This window comes from Prionailurus bengalensis, chromosome B1 (genome assembly GCF_016509475.1).
Source record: "Prionailurus bengalensis isolate Pbe53 chromosome B1, Fcat_Pben_1.1_paternal_pri, whole genome shotgun sequence".
Classification (NCBI taxonomy): Eukaryota; Metazoa; Chordata; class Mammalia; order Carnivora; family Felidae; genus Prionailurus; species Prionailurus bengalensis.
In genome coordinates, this window is record NC_057344.1 from 34554947 (window position 1) to 34574063 (window position 19117).

Below are 19117 nucleotides of genomic sequence, written 5' to 3' on the forward strand. Positions count from 1 at the left end.
TATAAGGGCAAAACATTCTGGCTGATGGCATGGTACCTCATACACATTTCCATTCCAGCAGAAGCTGGACAATCTGGGACGGATGGTGTTTCACTACAAGCTCACGTCACAATTATTTCCTTCTGGTCTAGTCGTTAGCCACCAACACCTTAGCAGGTCTCTAGTTTTCCTAAAAATGTGCTTCAATCATCTTTCAAAAATTAAACTCATAAACATAATTCATTTATCTGTATTATACAAAATTATTTTTTTTTTAAAAATCCAGAAGCCTGGGCTGGCTCTTGCAGGCAGTAGAACACCCCTGGGTGGTGAGCTGTGGAACAAAGGTTGAGCAACTTGCAATTTTTTTTTTAATTTTTTTTTCCTTTTCTTTTCAACGTTTTTATTTATTTTTGGGACAGAGAGAGACAGAGCATGAACGGGGGAGGGGCAGAGACAGAGGGAGACACAGAATCGGAAACAGGCTCCAGGCTCTGAGCCATCAGCCCAGAGCCTGACTCGGGGCTCGAACTCACGGACCGCGAGATCGTGACCTGGCTGAAGTCGGACGCTTAACCGACTGCGCCACCCAGGCGCCCCTATTTTAAAGAAATAAAGAGGTTTAGATGTTTTGTTAAGGTGACTTCTCTGTAGAAAAATTCCATTTGGAATGTTTACCACTTTGGACATCCCACATACATACACTCATTAAGAAGTGGCCCTATATTCTGTCTGTGCATGTAGAGGTGTTGACATCTGTCACGTTCGCAGACAATAACAATAAGTAATAGTACAACACCATTTATGGTAATTTGTACGTTGGTGACCGCCTAAGGAAGGTACGGCTTGGAACCCTGTCTTTGGCCCCCAAAGTACCGAGTGCGCGGCCTGTCACTGCCCCGACACTAGGTGAATGGCTTTATAAACAAATTAGGGGACCACTCTTCACCTCAACATCGCATCCCATCACTGGAACTGAGATCATGACATCTGCCTTGCTTCTCTCAAAGGGACATCAATGAGATCATAGATGCCCAAGCTGAACCAGACACCAGACACTAAAAACTCCCCGAAAAGGGTCTGTCTGACCCCCAAGGTCAGGCAGTGCCTGTGAAACTCCTCTGCCGGCCTCTGGGGACGCAGCGGTGCACCTGATCACATCCCAGGCTTTGAGGCTATCGCCAGGGCTCAGCCAGACCGTGCGGGCACAGCCAGTTTCTCAACACGCAGCTGCGGTCGGGTGCGCGTCTGGGCCGCCCGCGCGGCTCCCGGGCTCCCGGGCCTCTCAGTAGCGACCCCGAGCCTGCAGAATCCGCGCCCGCAGTTGTCCGCGCCAGAGTCTCAGCGGAGCTCGCTCCGGACGGCGCTGTTTGTTTGACCTGGGTCTCCGCCGGCCCGGCGCACGAGGCGCGCGCGCACACCCACCGCCGCAGGGGAGAGGCTGTATTTGTGCGGGGCTGGAGGGGGCGGGGGGATGGGGAGGGCTCGCGGGGAGGGGCGTGCCGTGCGGGCGGGGGCCGCGGGGGGAGGAGCGTGCCGGGAAGACGGCTGTGGGGAGGGTCGGGGATGGGGGGGACGTGCCCGGCGGGCGGCGGGGCGGGGCGGGGGGCGTGCCGGGCTGGCGCTGGAATGTTCATTGAAATGGGACCGGCAGCGCGGCGCAGATAAGGCTCGCGGAGCAGCGCCCAGGGCCCCCGAATCAGGGCCCGCGCCGCCCAGCCCCGGGAGGCCCCCACGGAGGAGCCCTGCCGTCCAGGGCCGGATGGTTCCCCGCTTTACTCCCGAGGCGTGGCGGGCGCGCGGGAGGCGGCTCTGGCGGGAACGCTACACTTGAGTGAAGGCGGGAAGCCGGCAAGCCGGCCAGCGGGGTGCTGGGCGACGCCCGGGAGAAACTGAGGGGCCGGCTGTCTTACAAACCAGCGGTAACAGAAATCTCTTCGCCCCGCTCCCCTCTCCGCGCCACCCGTGCGCTTCCCCTAACCCCGAGATTCTCGCGCTGGTTTTCTGGGGTCCGCAGACAGCGCCCCTGAAAGCGATCTCAGGCAAACCGTTAACAGGGCCCCCGACAGCCGTTCGGGGAAAAGACGGTATTCGATCCCTAGCTCCCACTGTACACTCGAAATACACACTCCAGATAGATTTAAACCTGAACAACGAAACCGTGCAAGTACTAGAAAGAAGAAAACAAGAGTGAATTCCTCCCTCACCTTGGCGTGGGGAAAAGTTTTCTCACTTTGACTCAAATCCAGAGACGATAAAAGAGATTGATGCAAGTGACCACGTTTCAAAATGCATGACAAAAAACACTATAAAAGAGGTCAAAAGACGGCTGACAAACAGGAATAAAATGTTCGCACCATGTAGCACAGATACCCCAAATCGCTGATCCATAGAAAACCCTTAAAATTAACAGAATATGGGGGGGGAGGAATACAATTTGAATGGATGTGTGTGGATTTTACATCTGTATGTATATTATACACGCGTATGTACACAGAGACAGATGTAAGTATCCTTTAAAAATATAAATAGGTGTTCTCACTCATGATTAGAGAAATGCAAATTAAAACAACGCTGAGAAACCATTTCTCACCTCTCAGATTTGTGAAAATTAAAAGGTATAATACACTGCGTTGTCCAGACTGCTACCAGGGAGGTGGACCCTCATACATCGCTCCTGGAATGCAAGCCTGTACAACCATTCTGAACAGGAATTTGGCAACGCCAAAAGAAATTACATATGCGTTTACTCTTGACCCACAATCCTACTCATAGATATATGCTCTGAAGATACCCTTCTAGCAATACAAAAACACTTAGCAACAATGTCATTCATTACATCATCTGTAACTGCAAAATACTGGGAAAATCTAAACACTCATTCACAGGAGAGTGGCTGAATAAAACTATGGCACTTTCGCACAATGAAACACTAGGCAACCATACAAAAGAATAAGGGAGATCTCTTTGAACTGAGAGGGTGTGGTTTCCAGGATATATTGTTAAGTGAAAGAGCAAAGTGTTAAGAGTATCTCTGGGAAGGAATGGAAGCTGGGAGCACCCCTTGTTCTGGGGAGGAGCCGGTGCTAGCCCCGGACCCTTCCGTGTGTGACGGCAGGTGATCCTGACTTGTGAAGGCATGGAAAAGGATGCACCAGTGATCAACCAGCCTCTTGAATATGACAATCAGTTTCACACTGTAGATTTTGAGGATGAAAATATTATAAGTAAAAAAATGTTCTTCATCAAACAGGTGAAGTTAAGCACATTAACGTCAGTCTACCGGATTAAGAGTGTACTGACAACATTTTATGATAAAAGTTCACCTGTCGTCTCCCCTACTGGACTGGATACTCCTGGAGGGCCTTGGAATGTATGCTATTTATCTTTGTGTACTAACAGCCTTGCAAACTGCTATATATATATAGGGTAACCATATGTTGCGGTTTGCCTGGGAGAGTTGTGGTTTATGCCTGACATCCCATCCAGTTACGGTTTCCTTTCTTCTAAAAATGTCCTGGTTCGGCTGATGGATTATCTGATTACCGCTCCGTAATGGAGTGGGCACTCAGAAAATAACGACTAAGTTGAATAAAATAATTTGGAAAATATTAAAGTAATAGTTTCAGTGAAATTTTAAAATGTGTAGTGAATTTTCCTTAGAAACGAGGGTGCCTGGGTGGCTCAGTCTGTTAAGCCTCTGACTTTGGCTCAGGTCATGATCTTGCTGCAGCAGAGCTCAAGCCCCACATCGGGCTCTGTGCTGACAGCTCAGAGCCTGAGCCTGTTTCAGATTCTGTGTCTCCCTCTCTCTCTCTCTGCCCCTCCCCTGCTCTCGTTCTGTTTCTGTCTCTTAAAAATAAGTAAACATTAAAAAATTAAAGCAAAAAGAAACAAGGGTGCTAGGAAGTACTGAGTAAACGAGTAGGGAGAAACATAAAAAAATATGATTACTAAGCAACTGCATTAATCTTAGTCTGTGTGCTCTACAGGAAAGAGCACCATACTGAAAATGAAATGTGTGAGATCCCAAACAGATTTCTTAACCTTCTTTGTCTTGGTTTTCTCATTTGTAACCTAGAAATTATTTTGAGGATATTCTGAGTTATTTTTCAAATCTCCATTTCTACTCTTGGGGATTCAAAGTGTGACCAAAGAGAGTGGAGGGCAATAGCCTTTGCTTATGACACAGGCATATGATAGAAAGAACCAGAAACCCTGTCAAGAAAACCTGGATTGTAATTTTCCTCCACTCTTTGGTAGCTGTCACTTATGGTTTGGGACCATAAGTGACCTCCGTGTTCTTTATCTGTAATGCAGAGACAATTAAGTTAAAAGAAAAAAAGAGAAAAAAACATTTTTTTAATGAGAAAATTCAGGGGTGCCTGAGTGACTCAGTTGGTTAAGCACACTGACTCTTAATTTCTGCTCAGGTCCTGATTTCATGGTTGGTGGGACGGAGCCCCACGTGGGGCTCCACGATGACAGCATGGAGCCTGCTTAGGATTCCCTCTCTCCCTCTCTCTCTGCCCCTCCCTTGCTCAGGCTCTCACCCATTCCCTCTCTCCCTCTCTCTCTCTCTCAAAATAAGTAAAGTTAAAAAATAAAGTAAAAAACAAACGAAAAAAATCAGTGAGATGTTTTGAAAGGGTTTGCTTTAAGACCATAGTCATGCATTCTCCGAAAATAAGGTTCCAAAGATCTGTGCCAACAGTCATGAATAGTGAGAGATTTTCAGTGTCCTGACTATATCGTAGACATGGAATAGCTTATTTTGAGCAAAGGAAACGCAGGTAGAAAGTGCACAGACATTGTTGTTGCAGCAGGGACATCCTGTATTGTAAAGCAACAGCCACCCATGGATAGAATTCGAAGCATAATATCAATACAAAGAATCTTAACAAATGTCACTGATTTACAGCAACAAGGACTACCCATATTATGCTACCTTGTCAGGTAAGGAAGGGGAAACATTTTTTTTTTTTTAAAGAAATACATGTATCTGATCATATGTGTGTGGGGGGGGAGCACAAAAAGAATAAAGTGATGAGACTGGGAGTGTGTAGGAACTGGGGAAGGTAGGGGGGTGGGAGATGGGGAATGAGAACAGAAAGGATAAAGGTGTCATGGTCATGTCTTTGAATATATCTTTGTGCATGATTTTGGCTTTTAGAATTATGTTAATGTTTCACATACTCAAAAAAAAAAAACCCACATTATCATAATACTTAAAAATGGCTCCCCGCCGAAAGAGTGGCAAAGCAGAAAGTGCGATGGTGGGCAGTTCAGAGTTTGCCCAGCCCTGGGTGGACCAAACACTTCTAGACCAGTCCCCAGGGTGTCCCAGGGACCATCCCCAGGCAAACAAGACAGATTTCTTTATCCAACAAATGTTTACTAGAGACCTACTATGTACCAGTTGCTAGCCTAGGCCCTGGAGATATACTAGGACAACAGACCCAGAGCCCTAGTCTAGCCTAATGGGGATCCTGCCACAGTGTAAAAGACCTTAGTTGATCTCCTACAAGCCCAAGGCGCCCCAGCACCAGACTTCATTGGGAGTTGCTTGTTGTGTATCGAGTTTTAAAGAGGGAATCCCTTCGTTTTAGTCTGAAAAAAATTGGGGGGGGGTGCAGCACAGGCGGGAAGACCTTTGTTAACCCTGAATGGGAAGAAGTTCAATATACTTCATGAGCAGATTCTGCATGATGGTATCACACGGCTTGGGAATAATTTAAAAGTCTGTCTCCTGTGCAAGAGTGGGGTAAGATAAAAGGCTGAGGCCTTTCATTTCCTTAGTATGTTAACCACTTGGACAGAGCTGGCCCAGGGTAGGCGTTTCAAACGCATTGGTGGACCTAGTTTGGTTTGAGGTTTTATTTATTGTGTGACCTAAGTGGACTAAGGCCACTCACACCCCTGGCATGACCAGCTCCATCTCATTTTAAGAATAGAGATGGTGGGGTACCTGTGTGGCTCAGTCCCTTGAGCTGCAGACTGGATTTCTGCCAGGGTCATGATCCCAGGGTTGTGAGATCCAGCCTCGTGGAGGGCTTGTGCTGAGTATGGAGCCTACTAAGATTCTCTCTCTCTCTCTGCTCCTATCCCTCGCTCTCCCTCCCGCTCTCTCTCTAAAATAAAACAAGAGAGAGAGAGAGATGATGTTTCCACTCCTGAGCAAGGGAGCACATCACCTGGCACCACACTGTCTAGGCTGTGCCCAGCTCTGCCTAACAGCCTGAGAACTCCCCAGCTTTTCTGCTCTCCACGCCTGCCGGCCTTACTCCTGGCCCCTCCCCATGACCCACCCACCCTGGCCTGGTCGCTAGTGTGTCCCAGTTATTAGGGTTGCAATTGACGCGGCGAGAGTAAGACCAAAGTTATCGGTTCCACCTTGCCTCAGGGCGGGGCGGTTTCCAGGGCTCCCTAGCTCTAGAGGAGGAGGAAGGGGTGTCACCGAGGCCCGGCCTGTTTGCCGCGAAGTCCAGGTCCCGGGGGTTCTGGAGGTGACTTGGGGAGAGAGCGAGACCCCAGCAAGCGGAGACCACGGAAAGCTGAGGCCAGTACCGCGAAGTACGCTCCCTCCCGGCTGCACGGCGCCCTCCAGGAGGCAGGACAGCCTGTCTCCCCGAAGGGTTGGGGCGAGAGCGATCGGCACACCTGTCTCCAGGGTTGCTCCCGGTGTGCGGGAGCCTGAGCCAAAGGCGTCCCTTCCGTCAAGCTGACTGGTGTTTACACCAATCGCGAGGGGTCAGAAAGCCTTTTCCCGTCCCAACTCTCCAACAAACCAAGGAAGAAAAAGCAAAGCCAAACCCGAGAGCACGATTTGTACTCAGGGCTTTGGATGCCAAGACCATCCCAAGGTGCCCTTTTTCTAGGTCTTCCTCGAGCGCAATAGGCCACGGGGAGAATTTCAGCGTGGAATAAAGCGCTGACCGCGGGTTTGCGCTTGACGTCTTCACCCCGGGTCGCCTCGAGGGGCAGCTTGGAAAGTGGGGACTGAGCGGAGCTACTGGTGCGGGGGAAGGGGGCGGAGGGCTGCTCAAAGGGCTCTTAATGAAAATGTCCTAAATGCGTCCACTTTCGGAGGTCAGGGTGCTTGTAGTAAATACCCGCCTATCAGACGTTTGCCTACCCCGCTGCGGAGAGGAGAATACGATAACTTTTTTTCTAGGAAGTCGTGGGATTTGATTCATTAATATTTGTCCTACATATTTATCCTGAGGAAATAACCCAAAATGTTGACAAGGTTGAAAGCACAAAGATATCCTCTGAAGTTTTGTTTACAGTGACAAAAACAGATATAATCTAAAACTATAAACACAGTCTATTATGGACCATCCATAACAGGGACCACGCTGGTTGTAATTTGTAATTTTTGAATATTGTAATTTTTGAATACATTTGTGAAAACTCTAGTGAAGTGCTGGACATGCTTATGATGTAAATTTAAAATACACAAACTCGCATATACCCTATGCCAAGATAGTGTAAAGAAGGAAGTGAGCTAAATGTCATTTCCGGATGAATCTTGTTTTCTTTTCAACTTTCTCTTGTTTCTACCCCACCCCCACCCCCAAAGGGTGCATGGTGACTTTTATCACTGAAAAAAAACTTAAATAAATGTATGTCATTGCAAGATGCTGATGTCTCTAGGAGTTTCAGCCAGCCCTGCCTCAGGAGTCGCTTAACCTCTCTGATGGTGACTCATCGCTGAAAAAGACAGGAAGGAAGGAAGGAAGGAAGGAAGGAAGGAAGGGAGGAGGGAAGGGGGGAAGGGAGGGAGGAAGGAAGGAAGGGAAACTGGAAACACCTGGAGTGTAGTTTTGATGTAAAGATTAAATGATGTGATGTATAAGAAAGCATTACTTGGTTGAACCATCAAATGTGCCAAAATTTTGTGCCCACTAGACTGGGAATGCGAGTTCAACTTATCTAAATTTCAGGCAGTAATAAAGCCCAGACGGTTCTTGTAACATTGAATTCTCTTAGAAGGCTTACCTAAGAAACAGTTGATCTGAAATCCCAAAAAAGAACTCTAGCTCTCATTTTGATTAAAAGGTACTTTAAAACTCCTTAGAGTCTGCTGAGACTGCTCACGCTAAATCATGTATTCTTAATTGAACCAATGTAGCATGAGTGATAGCGGTGGACATTCACTGATGGCTTCATACACATTATCTCAATTCTCACAATCATCCTACGATGAGCCTATTGTTATCTCCGCTTTAAAAGTAAGCCTTAGTTTAGAGAGGTAAATACTTTAATCAAATCCCACAGCTGTGTTCAAGAGCAAGGGCTAGACATAGACGTGTTGACTCCACCTTCCCGTTCCCAGCCACTGCACACCCTGTCTCCTTCCACTTGTTGCCAGCTGCGTCCAAGAGGAGTTTTTCTGAAAATCTAATGCTCCCCAGGGCTTCCCACCCCCTGGGGGCGGGGTTGGAGGTGGGGGTGAGGAGGGAAAGGATGACACCGAGTTCAGACACACTGAAAGTTGGAACGCTGAAAACAATCAACTTTAGGGCGATTAAAGGGGAGGAGGAGAAGGAACTAGGGAGCCCCTGTCTGGGGCCTTGAGAGCTGGGGCTAGTACGTTTCCTCCTCCCCACTCACTCGCGGAGCCCGCCAAGAGGCCAGGGGGTTCTCCCAATATAGCTCCCTTGCCAAGTCTTGGCGACCGTAGCTGAGATGCTCCGCCTACGAAGAGGCCATCTGGGTTCCCCAGACCCAGACTCTGCTCAAAGCGAGAAGTTTCCGGCTGAGGCTAGGCGTAGACGGGTCAAGACTCGCTCCTCCGGCGCCCAGCCTCTGCTCCCAGAACCTAGCTCCCCGCCGCGGGGGGACCCCACCCTGCGCCCACTTAATACTCCAGCATGCTCCTCCAATCCCGCGGGTGCCCAGCCGTCTCCGCCTCAGTTTTCCTCGGCCACGTGAGTGGAGACTTGAGCAAAGGCCGGGCCGGAAGGACGGGCTCGGGTTGCAGAGCAAGGGTTCCACCCCCATCCTCTCACGTCCCCTAGGAGAGCCCCGTGGACGGGGCTGACCTCTGCGGCTCCCTCTATTACCGTATTCACCCAGATACGAGCCGCGCGCAGCACCCTCTCCCATTTTCCTGGCTTTTGAGAACCGTCGACACAAACCAAACCTTTCCGGAAGGTGGCTGGGGGGTGGAGAGGAATTCGAAGGGCGCGGGAAGAAAGCTCCCGGGGAGGAAGGTACAGATTAGCACGTGGTTCCTGCCGGAACCAATGAGGGTCAGCAATCTCGGCCTCGGTCACCCGGCCCGCAGGGATGGCCCAGAGGAAGGCGCAGTACAGGACACTGGGCGTCTGCCCGCTGCGCTTGCAACGACAAGAGGGGAAGCTCAGGGCGACACCCAGAGGGTGACCGGGGACACCCCAGCCCCGCCTCCTCCGCCTTCGGGATGCCGCTGAACCCTGTCACCTCCACCCCCTTCTCGGTCAATGATATCCTGAGGCTGGAGCCAGAGCAGATAGATCCCGAATTCTTGCAACTCCGGGAGGCACCGGGGAGCCCTGAAAGCTTTCAGTGCCAGCGACCGGTCCCAGAACCGCGAAAGTCAGAGGTTCGCAGCACCTGCAGCGCCCGCGGCGGAAACAGCGACAGAACCGACGAGTCGGGGTGTCCTGGTGGTCCCCCCGAGACGCTCGCAGAGATGGACTCAGAACGCGTCGAGGAGCCACGTAAGTACGCGCGCCCAGGTCTCGGCTTCTACAGGGGGATCCTGGCTGTGGGGTTGGTCATGACCAGTTGGCGCGTGGGGCTAACGCGCATCTCCTGGTCTTTCCCGCTCCGAGGGCTTCTATTTCCCCTTGTTTGAGAATTCCAAAAGGCAGATCTCTCAGACCCCTCTACCATCCCCTTCAGACACCCGGTGTGCTTCCTGCGCCCCCTGAATCGTAGGGGGTTCATTATTTCCATAGCCTGCCCTCTGCTTCGCACAATCGCATCACCCCCAGTCACAGCCACACTTTCCAGAAACTCCAGCTTCCCTTTCTCACAGCGAAACCCTCTAGGTGTCTTAGTTCTGCTCCAACACCACGGGTCTCCCCTGCCATTTCCGCGTCTCTCTACCCTAAAGCATCTGCCCCAAGTGCAGCCATCAAAGCAGCCGAGCGATTTGGGAGTGGAAAGTCAGCCGGCTCTGGGGCAAGCCGCAGCTTGGGGCTTGCTGAGTGGCCTGGCCAGCCCAGTCATCCTCCGCCCAGGTTCCTCCTCTGGACAAAGAGAGGTGGCGACCAGATCAGGTCGTGTCTGCGTCCCTAGGCCTGAACGGCCCTGCGGGCGCTGGCGGGTGCTCCTCCGCGTCTGGGAGCGGGGTAAGGGCAGCTCCAGGTTTCGAAGCTCTGGGAGACGACTCCGGGGGTCTCCGTGCCTGGTCTCCGAAAGTGCCATGCCGTGCGCAGGGAAGCCAGGCCCTGGCACCTGCGCCTAGCCACAGGAAGGGAAGGAGCGGGCATTGAATTGTGTTGCCTTGGCCCCTGAGACCTGGGAAGCTTCCGCAGAAAAGTGTCCACATTCCAAGGGATGAAGAAGCCACTCTTCTCTCTGCGCCTCCGTCTGCAGCCTCCGTGCACATCTGGGGTCCGCCCGGCCACGCCTGGCGTGTCGGGCCTCTTCCGCCAGGCCGTGCCACGGCCCATCCATTCAACAAACGAATAAGTAAAGGGACTAGTTCAGAGTTGTTTGTTGACTAGTGGCCTGGTTACTCACCCACTCCAGGAACCTGGAGAACATTAACCTTTGCTGTGTGTTCTCAGAGAGGCCTGTGGGTTTCTGCAGACTCTATAAACACTAATTCCCTCCGAGCTGCTCAGCCAACTCCTCGCTCACTCTGGCTTTGTTGAGAAAGGATCGCGGTACTTGGACCACAGCTGTTACCTAGCAGCCGAAGGCACGCGCACCGCTTTCTCTTCAGCCGGGGAACCCCTAAGCAGCATCTCTTATGAGGCTGCCGTGGACTAACTCGGAGGAGGGGCCTGCGCCCAGCTCCAGGGACTAAGCCCGGGCCGCTGCAATGACAGAACGTTCCTGGTGGAGTCTGCGTACCTCGCCTGTCCCCAGATCACCTTGCTTTCAGAGACCAGGGCAAGAGGGGCTGCAGACCAAGGGTGCTTGCTGCTGGCACGCACCAGGGTGTCACGCAGCCCCTTGGCCTGTGTGGTCAGCGACTCTGAAATGGGATCCTGCTTGTTCCAAAGAGTTGCTTAAAGTCAGTTGTTACTTTTCAATTTGCTAAGATTAAAATCCCCATCAATATTTTCCCTCTTTGCGAGATGTCCCCAGTTTCTCTGAGCACAAGCTGAAGGAAGGCCGAAGAAAGTTTTTATTTCCACAAACTTCAGCTATCAAACAGCCCCATCACCTCCTCCAGAAGACTGTGTCAACAGGGGTGGGGGTTTGGAGTCGGGTTCCAACCCTCACCTTCCCTAATCAGGCGAGTTCTGCTCTACCTCACCCAGAACTCGCAGCCCCTCGGCATTCCTGGTTTTCTCCTGGCGTGATTTTCCATGAAAACTCGGCGTTTCCTCTCTACCTACCCTTCAGTTAAAACAGAGCTTAGCCAAGACAGAAGAGAGGTGGAGAGAAGGGGAGGAGAGGCTGTATCTCTGCGTGCTTCAGGCACAGCCGCCTCAGTCCGGGTGATCCGCGAGGGCACCAACCCTGGGAAGAGGAAGGCAGGGCAAAACCAACGCCACCTGCTTGCCAAAGACACCCCAAAGGAGAAAGAGGTCGCTTTTTTAAAAGCCAAATGTGGGTCTAAACTTTGTATATTCCTCCAAGAGAACCGCAGTTTCCAAGCCAAGAATCAGGAAACCGAAATATTTTGTTCAGTTTTATTCTATTTCGCTCATTTGGCTTAAAGAGCATCACATCCAAGAAAGATGGGACGGGTCCCTGGTGCCGGTGGAGCACTTGATGACCAAAAAGACAAGGGTGTGGGCAACGGTGGGGTGAAGGTCGGAGACTCTCGGGGCACCCGCCCCTGATTGGATCTGAATAACCTGCGATGCGCCCCGGACCACCACGGATAACCAGGCAGACAGGAACCCACTGGCAAGCGCGTCACCAAGTTTCCGCTCTGTCCCTAACTCTATCTCTATCATCTCTCTCTCTCTCTCTCTCCCTTTCTCTGCCCCCCCTTTCCACCCAGGGCGGTCCAAAGTCAATCTCCATCTAACAGGCCCCCACACTCACACTTGGTCCTCGAGGCAAAAGCTTCCCCAAACACCACCACGCTAGAATCGAACCACAGCGAATCGCCCCCTACCCCACCACCCACCCACAGACCTTCTAAGAAGAAAATGAAGTGGTCTTAGATTCTTGATCAACTACCTTTTGGGACAAGGCTGTCCACCGGGGACCCTGGAGTGGCAGCATTTACGTATGTGCCTGCAGATACAACAGCGGCAGAGCGTGGGGGGAAAGGAGCCTTCAGACCGTCCTGGGACGGGGGTGAGGAGTCGGCAGAGGGGACGGAAGGGGACGCGGAGTGAAGGCTGCCAGGGGAGAGGGGCGTCTCTTGGAAACCATGTAATTGCTTCGGGGAGCCAGAGGCTGGGCGCTGACGCTGTTCCTTCCTGTGCTTTTAGAGCCGGGCCTCAGCGCAGCCTCGCCCCTCCGCGGCGGGACCAGGGGGCCAGAGCTCGGCGTCGGCGACCCCGGCAGCGGCGCGCGCGGGACCGGCCCCGAGCAGCCCAAGGCGCGCCAGCGGCGGAAGCCCCGCGTGCTCTTCTCGCAGGCGCAGGTGCTGGCGCTGGAGCGGCGCTTCAAGCAGCAGCGGTACGTGTCGGCGCCCGAGCGCGAGCACCTGGCCAGCGCGCTGCAGCTCACGCCCACGCAGGTCAAGATCTGGTTCCAGAACCGGCGCTACAAGTGCAAGAGACAGCGCCAGGACAAGTCCCTAGAACTGGCGGGCCACCCCCCGGCGCCGCGCCGGGTGGCGGTGCCCGTGCTGGTGCGGGACGGCAAGCCCTGCCTGGGCCCCGGCGCGCCGGCTTTCTCGAGCCCCTACGGCGCCGCCGCGGCGCCCTATTCCTGTTACGGCGGCTACGCGGGCGCCCCTTACGGCGCCGGCTACGGCGGCGGCTACGCGGGCGCGCCCCCGGGTCCTGCGACGCCCGCACCCCTGGCCAGCTCGGGTTTCGGCGGGGGTGGCCCCGGCGCCGGCCCGCAGAGCCACCTGCCCGCCGCGCTGCAGGGCGTCAGGGCCTGGTGAGGCGCGGTGGCTCCGAGACGCCCGCCGTGTCCCGGTGCTCCGTGCCAGCCTCGCCGCCCACCGCTTTCGGCGGCCGGGATGGAGGGCGGCGCTGGCGGAGCGACCGGATGGCACTTCTCCCCGAGCAATCCCTGGGACTGCGAATTGCCCCCGACAAGCCATCCCGCTGAAGGCCCGGGGACGGTCTTCTCCCCAAAGACAGCGCGCAGGGCCTGCGCCGGCCGCCCACGAAGCAGCCCTGGGAGGGAGGAGAGCCCGGGGTGGCTGGCAGTTTCTCGTTCGGAGTAGTACTGAAGCAGGTGACTTGTGGAGCCTCAAACCCAGGGTTTGCCGATCGGCTCCTGAATTTGTGCGCAGCAGCCTGGGGCCTGAGCGGGGTGGGGGGTGGTGGTGAATGGGGGGTACGGGGCTCTAGAGGGCCTCGATCCTCCATTAAAGGCAAGGGGGGTGGGGAAGAATGAGGAGTCCAGTGAGATGTGGGAACCCGGGTGTAGAGCGCGGCGGGGTGGAGGGTGCAGGAGGTCCTGGTGAGGAACTATTGTGTGAGCCAACCCCTCAGGGGACTTTAAAATGCCCTCCCCCACCCCCCTCGCTGCTCAGTTCTCTGAGGACTGCATTACTCCAGTGGGGACGTGGTTGCTCTCGGGGAAGGTATTCTGGCTCTCCCCTTCACGGTCACTGCATTTTATCCCCTGTATTCAGCCCAGCACCTTGAGTGAATACACTAAATATATTTGTGTGTGTTTGCGTGTGTGGGGGCCATTAGAATCCACCCACCTCTCCTTACCTCTAAGCAACTTCGAATTAAAATAAAAAACGACACCCAGAAGTTCAGACTCCTCGGTGCAGACAAGATTTCCTAGGGAGACAAAATGGTTGGAGTCCTGGAGATAGGTTACCTGATTTCTTCGCTCTCTCGCTCTGAGGGGTTTCTTTCAAACCACAACCCTTTTCTAAACCAGGCAACAGGAAAGGAGGCATCCAGAAGGCCGTAAGTCCACCTAGGGATGGGTAGGAAGCCTGAACTTTAGGGGGAAATCATGACCCTCCTCCGTAAAGACGTTTGAAATTCTGCAAATTTAAGACTGAAAACAAACTCATTCTATTAATGGGAACAAGGGGTCAGATACATTTATCTCTGGCAGGAAAATTGGGCCCCTGTTTTCTCCCCTTGGATAACATTTGTAGACAATGAAAACTCTGGTTCTTCACCCCTCCACCACTAACATGCCAAAAATTAAATTCTATTTAATAAATGCGAATATTTAACCAAAATGTACTGGCCTTGCATTTTCTCATTTTTGAATGTGTCCTGATTGTTTCGTGAGAAACAGACTTCTTTGGTCCTATGTAAACTATACCTGACTACTCATTGCTAACATCTCTTGAAGCTTATGTGTTCAAGCTAAAAACAAGAGTATTATTCTTATTTTTTTCTTACTACCATTTCCTTACATTTTCCCTCCTTTTGATTTTCATCCTTTTTTATTTCTCCATTTTCGCTGTTAATAAAAATACATTTAGACATGCTCCACAGTGCACAACTATAGTTTGTGCTTGTGCTCCTGAGATTAAAGAGGGCAGTTTGTATACTTTAAATTTGGGATCAATAAATATTCCTTGGTCAATTCAGCTAAGATAAAAAAAAATATAGAGATTAGAGTTAAACTGTCCATCGCGGGAAAATGGTCACACGGCATTACCTGTCTTTCACTTTGGGGGACATTCCTTACAAAAGGGAAGGACACGTGGACACCGGCCTTAGATTCATGACAGTTGAGCTTAAGTTCAGTGCTTCCACTGAGGGACCATCTGTCCAGCCCTCAGTTGTTAAGTGAGTCATATTACGTTTTCCCAAGAGCAGATTCTAAAGTTCTGCATGTTAATTTTTAAAAAATCCTTTGTTGCGGTTCTTTGGGTAAGGTCCTCGCCCTGGAATCGTAGATCACCATCGCAGGGATCTAGCAGAGTACTCGGCACCGAGTAGAAAATCAGTAAATGTTAGTTTCTTCGCCCTTTGCCCCCTTCTCACATGGAAAAGTAAGCACCAAGGCTGGTCCCAGATGTTCTGAACAGGCCTTGCTTCCCATGCTGCCTCGACATTTTGAACCACACGGGAAAAGCACAGCCTCGAGGATGAGCTATGGCTTGGTCAAGTCTGTGAGTGAAGGCAAAAGCGGCTTGGTTCAGTCATCAGCAACTCAGTCATCACCCAGACATTTCTGGAAGGACTGCTGCCCTGAAGAAATTTACTATCGCATTGGATACCAGAGACTAACAGGAGAAAGGTATCTAAAAATACAAGGTGGTCAATGCTGCGTGTCAAGGAGGATAGACAGCGCGCCCTCTCTGGAAAGAAAGAGAAGGGGTGGGGGAGGAGGTGGGTGCTTGCAGGAGGGGATTAAGCCTGGTGATTAGTGTGGGAATGACACTGTTTACTGGGAGAGGCTCCGGGAAAGGTCGAAGCCTCAGGAGTGGAGAAAAGTAAGCGGGCACACGCCAAAGCCATGCTCTACATGTTCTACAGTAGTTTGAGATGCAGTTCAAGGCTAGCTTCTGGGAATTCGTGAACTGCATTCAGTTGGCTGAAGGGGCGTGGGAGGCTGGATGGCATGTTGCTGTCATATATGCCCAAGATCCTTTAGAGGTGCCATTGATTTACGACATTTTCTGTTCTGCTCTCGAGATTTTTGCAGCCTCCGTTTTTTGCTGCTGTAAACAAACAAACAAACAAACAAACAAAAAACTAAACTAACAAAACCTTGTCCATAGGCAATCCGTGTGGTTTTCTCTTGGGTGGAGATCCTGGAAGCTTGAGATTCTCCCGACACCAACGATGGCTTTCCAAAAGGAAAGCAGAGGGAAGGGCAACTGTCTTCTCCCGTCTCACTTTCTGCCTGTCAAGATCACTTTAAAACGCATCCCTCTCTCAGCTCATCAAGCCCACCTCCAGCTGCCCATCTTCCGTCCTGGAATCTCTCCTTTGCACTGAGAGCTGCCCCTTTGTGTGTGCGTCTTACCGTCCCCGGCTTAGCCGGCCCGGCTTTCACCAGGGAGGCGCTCTGCAAGCAATCAGCTCTTATCTGCATCGTTCAGCCCCGTCACTTCAGGCACCTCTTAATGTTCACAAGCTTCCCAAATGGGAAGTAATTGACCTCTAAACAAAACAAAAAAGCTCTCAGAGAGATAGCAGAGGTTCCTTTCCTGACTGTCCCAGGGCTAAGGGTCTCACCTAGGCCAGGTGGGTAAGTCAATAAAATTGCAGACTTCCTGGCTCCCAGTCCTTCCTCCCCTCCCTCCCCAGCGCCTTCCAGCCCTTTCTCCGATACCATCTGTAAATCGGTTGCAGCCTGAGTAGAACTCCTATTTCAGAGTTGCCAGAGATTTCTGGAATTTTGTTTTTTGTAATTTTGTCATTACAATGAGGTAACTTTGGAGGGACGGATTTAAATCTTTTGAAATTCCATCTGAAAAGTGGGTACAATCCTCAGAGTTGATTCCAGCTCTTTGGGATATCGACCTGCTGACTCGCCTTTCTCTTTTTCACAAAACAAGGGAACTTCCAGGCTGGAAATCTGTGCCTTCCACTCCCCCCTCCCAGAGAGAGGCCTCTTCAGAGAGGGATGGAAGGTGGTGGAGGAACACTGAGTTTGAAAAGTTGTTGGACCTCGTTCTAGTCCCACTTTGACCGGAAGCACATTTTTGTGACCTTGAGCAAGCCTGTAACCTCTCTGGGCTTCAGTCTCCTTGTTTATAAAACGGAGGCAGTGGGTCTCTGAGGCTATTATCCTATGTCGCGTGTCTTCCTGTTGATTTCAGATGCATTTATATATTTTAATGTTTATTTCTTTTTTGAGGGACAGCGAGAGATAGAGTGCAAGCGGGGGAGGGGCAGAGAGAGAGAGGGGGAAACACAGAATCTGAAGCAGGCTCCAGGCTCCAAATTTTCAGCACAGAGCCCCACGTGGGGCTCGAACCCACCAACCATGAGATCATGACCTGAGCCGAAGTCCAATGCTTAACCGACTGAGCCACCCAGGCACCCAACTAACCTGCATTTTAGAAGTGGAGAAACGCAGGTGCAGAGAATCTAAAGGGCTCATCTCAAATTCTACATTAGTGACCACGTCAGAACTTGGTCATGTCTCTCAATGCATAGATCAGTTTTATTTCTGTCTCCTAACACATATGAGGTTTTTTTTATCATAAAATGTTTAAAGCAGTCAACAAATGGAGAGAAATTGCTATAACTTAATTTATTTCATATAAATTAACCAACTCAACGGATTGAGCCACTCAGGCGCGCCCTGATGCATTTATGTTTTTTTAATCTTAGGGTAGATCATATCCAGAAAAGTACATAAGACATATATATGCGATTGAGAGAATAATTGTAAAATGAACACAGATTTAGCGCCCCCTTAAGGCAAGAGACAGGGAGTGCCAGTTCTCTAGCAGCCCTTCTCTCCAAGCCACTTCCAGAATGCAAAGCCCTTTCCTCCCTCCTTCCCCAAAGGAGACACCAGCTATTCTGACTTTTGTGATGACAATTTACAGGCTTCAGTTTCTGGATTTACCCAAGGGGACACATCCCTCAACAAGGCGGTTTAATTTTGCCTGACTTTAGATGTTACATAAATAGAATCGTACTGCCAGTATTCTTCTGGGATTTGCTTCTTTTATTCAGCTTGATGTTCGCGAGATTTATCCATGCTGTTGTGTGGGAGGTTTAGTCTGCTCATTTTCTCTCTTTCTTTTTATTTTTTCTAATTTTATTTTTTATTATTTTTGTTAAGTAAGCTCTACGCAATGTGGGGCTCGAACTCACGGCCCCCGAGATCAAGAGTCCCCAACGTCTTCCTGATTCCCATGCTCTACTGACGGAGCCAGCCAGCCTCCTCAAGTTTGCTCATTTTCATTGTTACATTGTAATCTCACTGAATGCATGTACCTCACTGTATGTATTTGCTAAAAAAGTAGAGTTTCCAGCGGGGATTGTAGCAAAGAATGCTGCTGTGGGAGCACCTTTCCCACTGGTGCAGCTGTATTCCCTGGCTGGAGTGTGTCCCGTGGCCCCTGTGAATTGACTTGTAGGACAAGGATGTATCATCGGACAGATTTCTATGTATGTTTCATAAACATATCAGCCTTACACCGATACACCTTCTGTATGATTTCGTTGCATACTCATCACCTCTGTATGGGCAGAGTACATTCCTGTTCCAAATCCACAGAGAGTCCAAGGGCCAGTGGTGCCTGGATGGCTCAGTCGGTTGAGCAACTGACTCTTGATTTTAGTTCAGGTCATGATTTCGAGGTTGGTGAGTTTGAGCCCCAGGTTGGGCTCTGCCCTAACAGTGCAGAACCTGCTTGGGATTCTTTCTCTCTCCCTCTCTCTCCTCCCCTCTCCCTCCTCTCAAAATAAAGAAACTTTTTTTTTTTTCAAGAAGAGTCCGAGGGCCAGAAGGGTGCATTAGAGACAGAACTCTGACCAGACCCTGACCCCCTGCCCTCTGGCCATTGGTTACTCCCACTGACTACTCAATGGGAAGTTCAGGTCCTGACACTAATCAAATGACCATTGAGTGACACTGCTTTCTTCATTCCCTGAAGGACAAATGCATTAGAGGGTGGAAGGCTTTGGAAAGCTGAGTGAGGGGATAAATATGAGGCAAGATGCCAGAGAGTGGGAAGCAGGTGGGAGAGTTACCACCCTCTGTCACTAGTGAGCAAACAGATATTTAACTTTTTTTTTTAACGTTTATTTATTTTTTTGAGACAGAGCATGAACGGGGGAGGGTCAGAGAGAGGGAGACACAGAATCTGAAACAGGCTCCAGGCTCTGAGCTGTCAGCACACAGCCCGACGCGGGGCTCGAACTCACGGACCGCGAGA

General features: G+C 51.1%; 1 protein-coding gene across 1 annotated transcript; it reads left to right on the plus strand.

The window, feature by feature from the left end:
• The first annotated feature begins 9162 nt into the window (after positions 1 to 9162).
• Positions 9163 to 13518, plus strand: NKX2-6 (NK2 homeobox 6). The gene is made up of 2 exons (XM_043554138.1): positions 9163 to 9686; positions 12597 to 13518. Exons 1-2 carry the CDS (start codon positions 9407 to 9409, stop codon positions 13220 to 13222), a joined length of 906 nt encoding a protein of 301 aa, XP_043410073.1. The 5' UTR covers positions 9163 to 9406; the 3' UTR covers positions 13223 to 13518.
• Positions 13519 to 19117: the final 5599 nt, after the last annotated feature.

What these genes read in the sequence shown, in the direction of transcription:
- NKX2-6 (XM_043554138.1), top strand. Translation starts at nt 9,407, where the DNA reads ATGCCGCTGAACCCTGTCACCTCCACCCCCTTCTCGGTCAATGATATC. An exon ending in AGAACGCGTCGAGGAGCCAC is followed by an intron (nt 9,687 to 12,596) that starts GTAAGTACGCGC and finishes CTGTGCTTTTAG; the next exon opens with AGCCGGGCCTCAGCGCAGCC.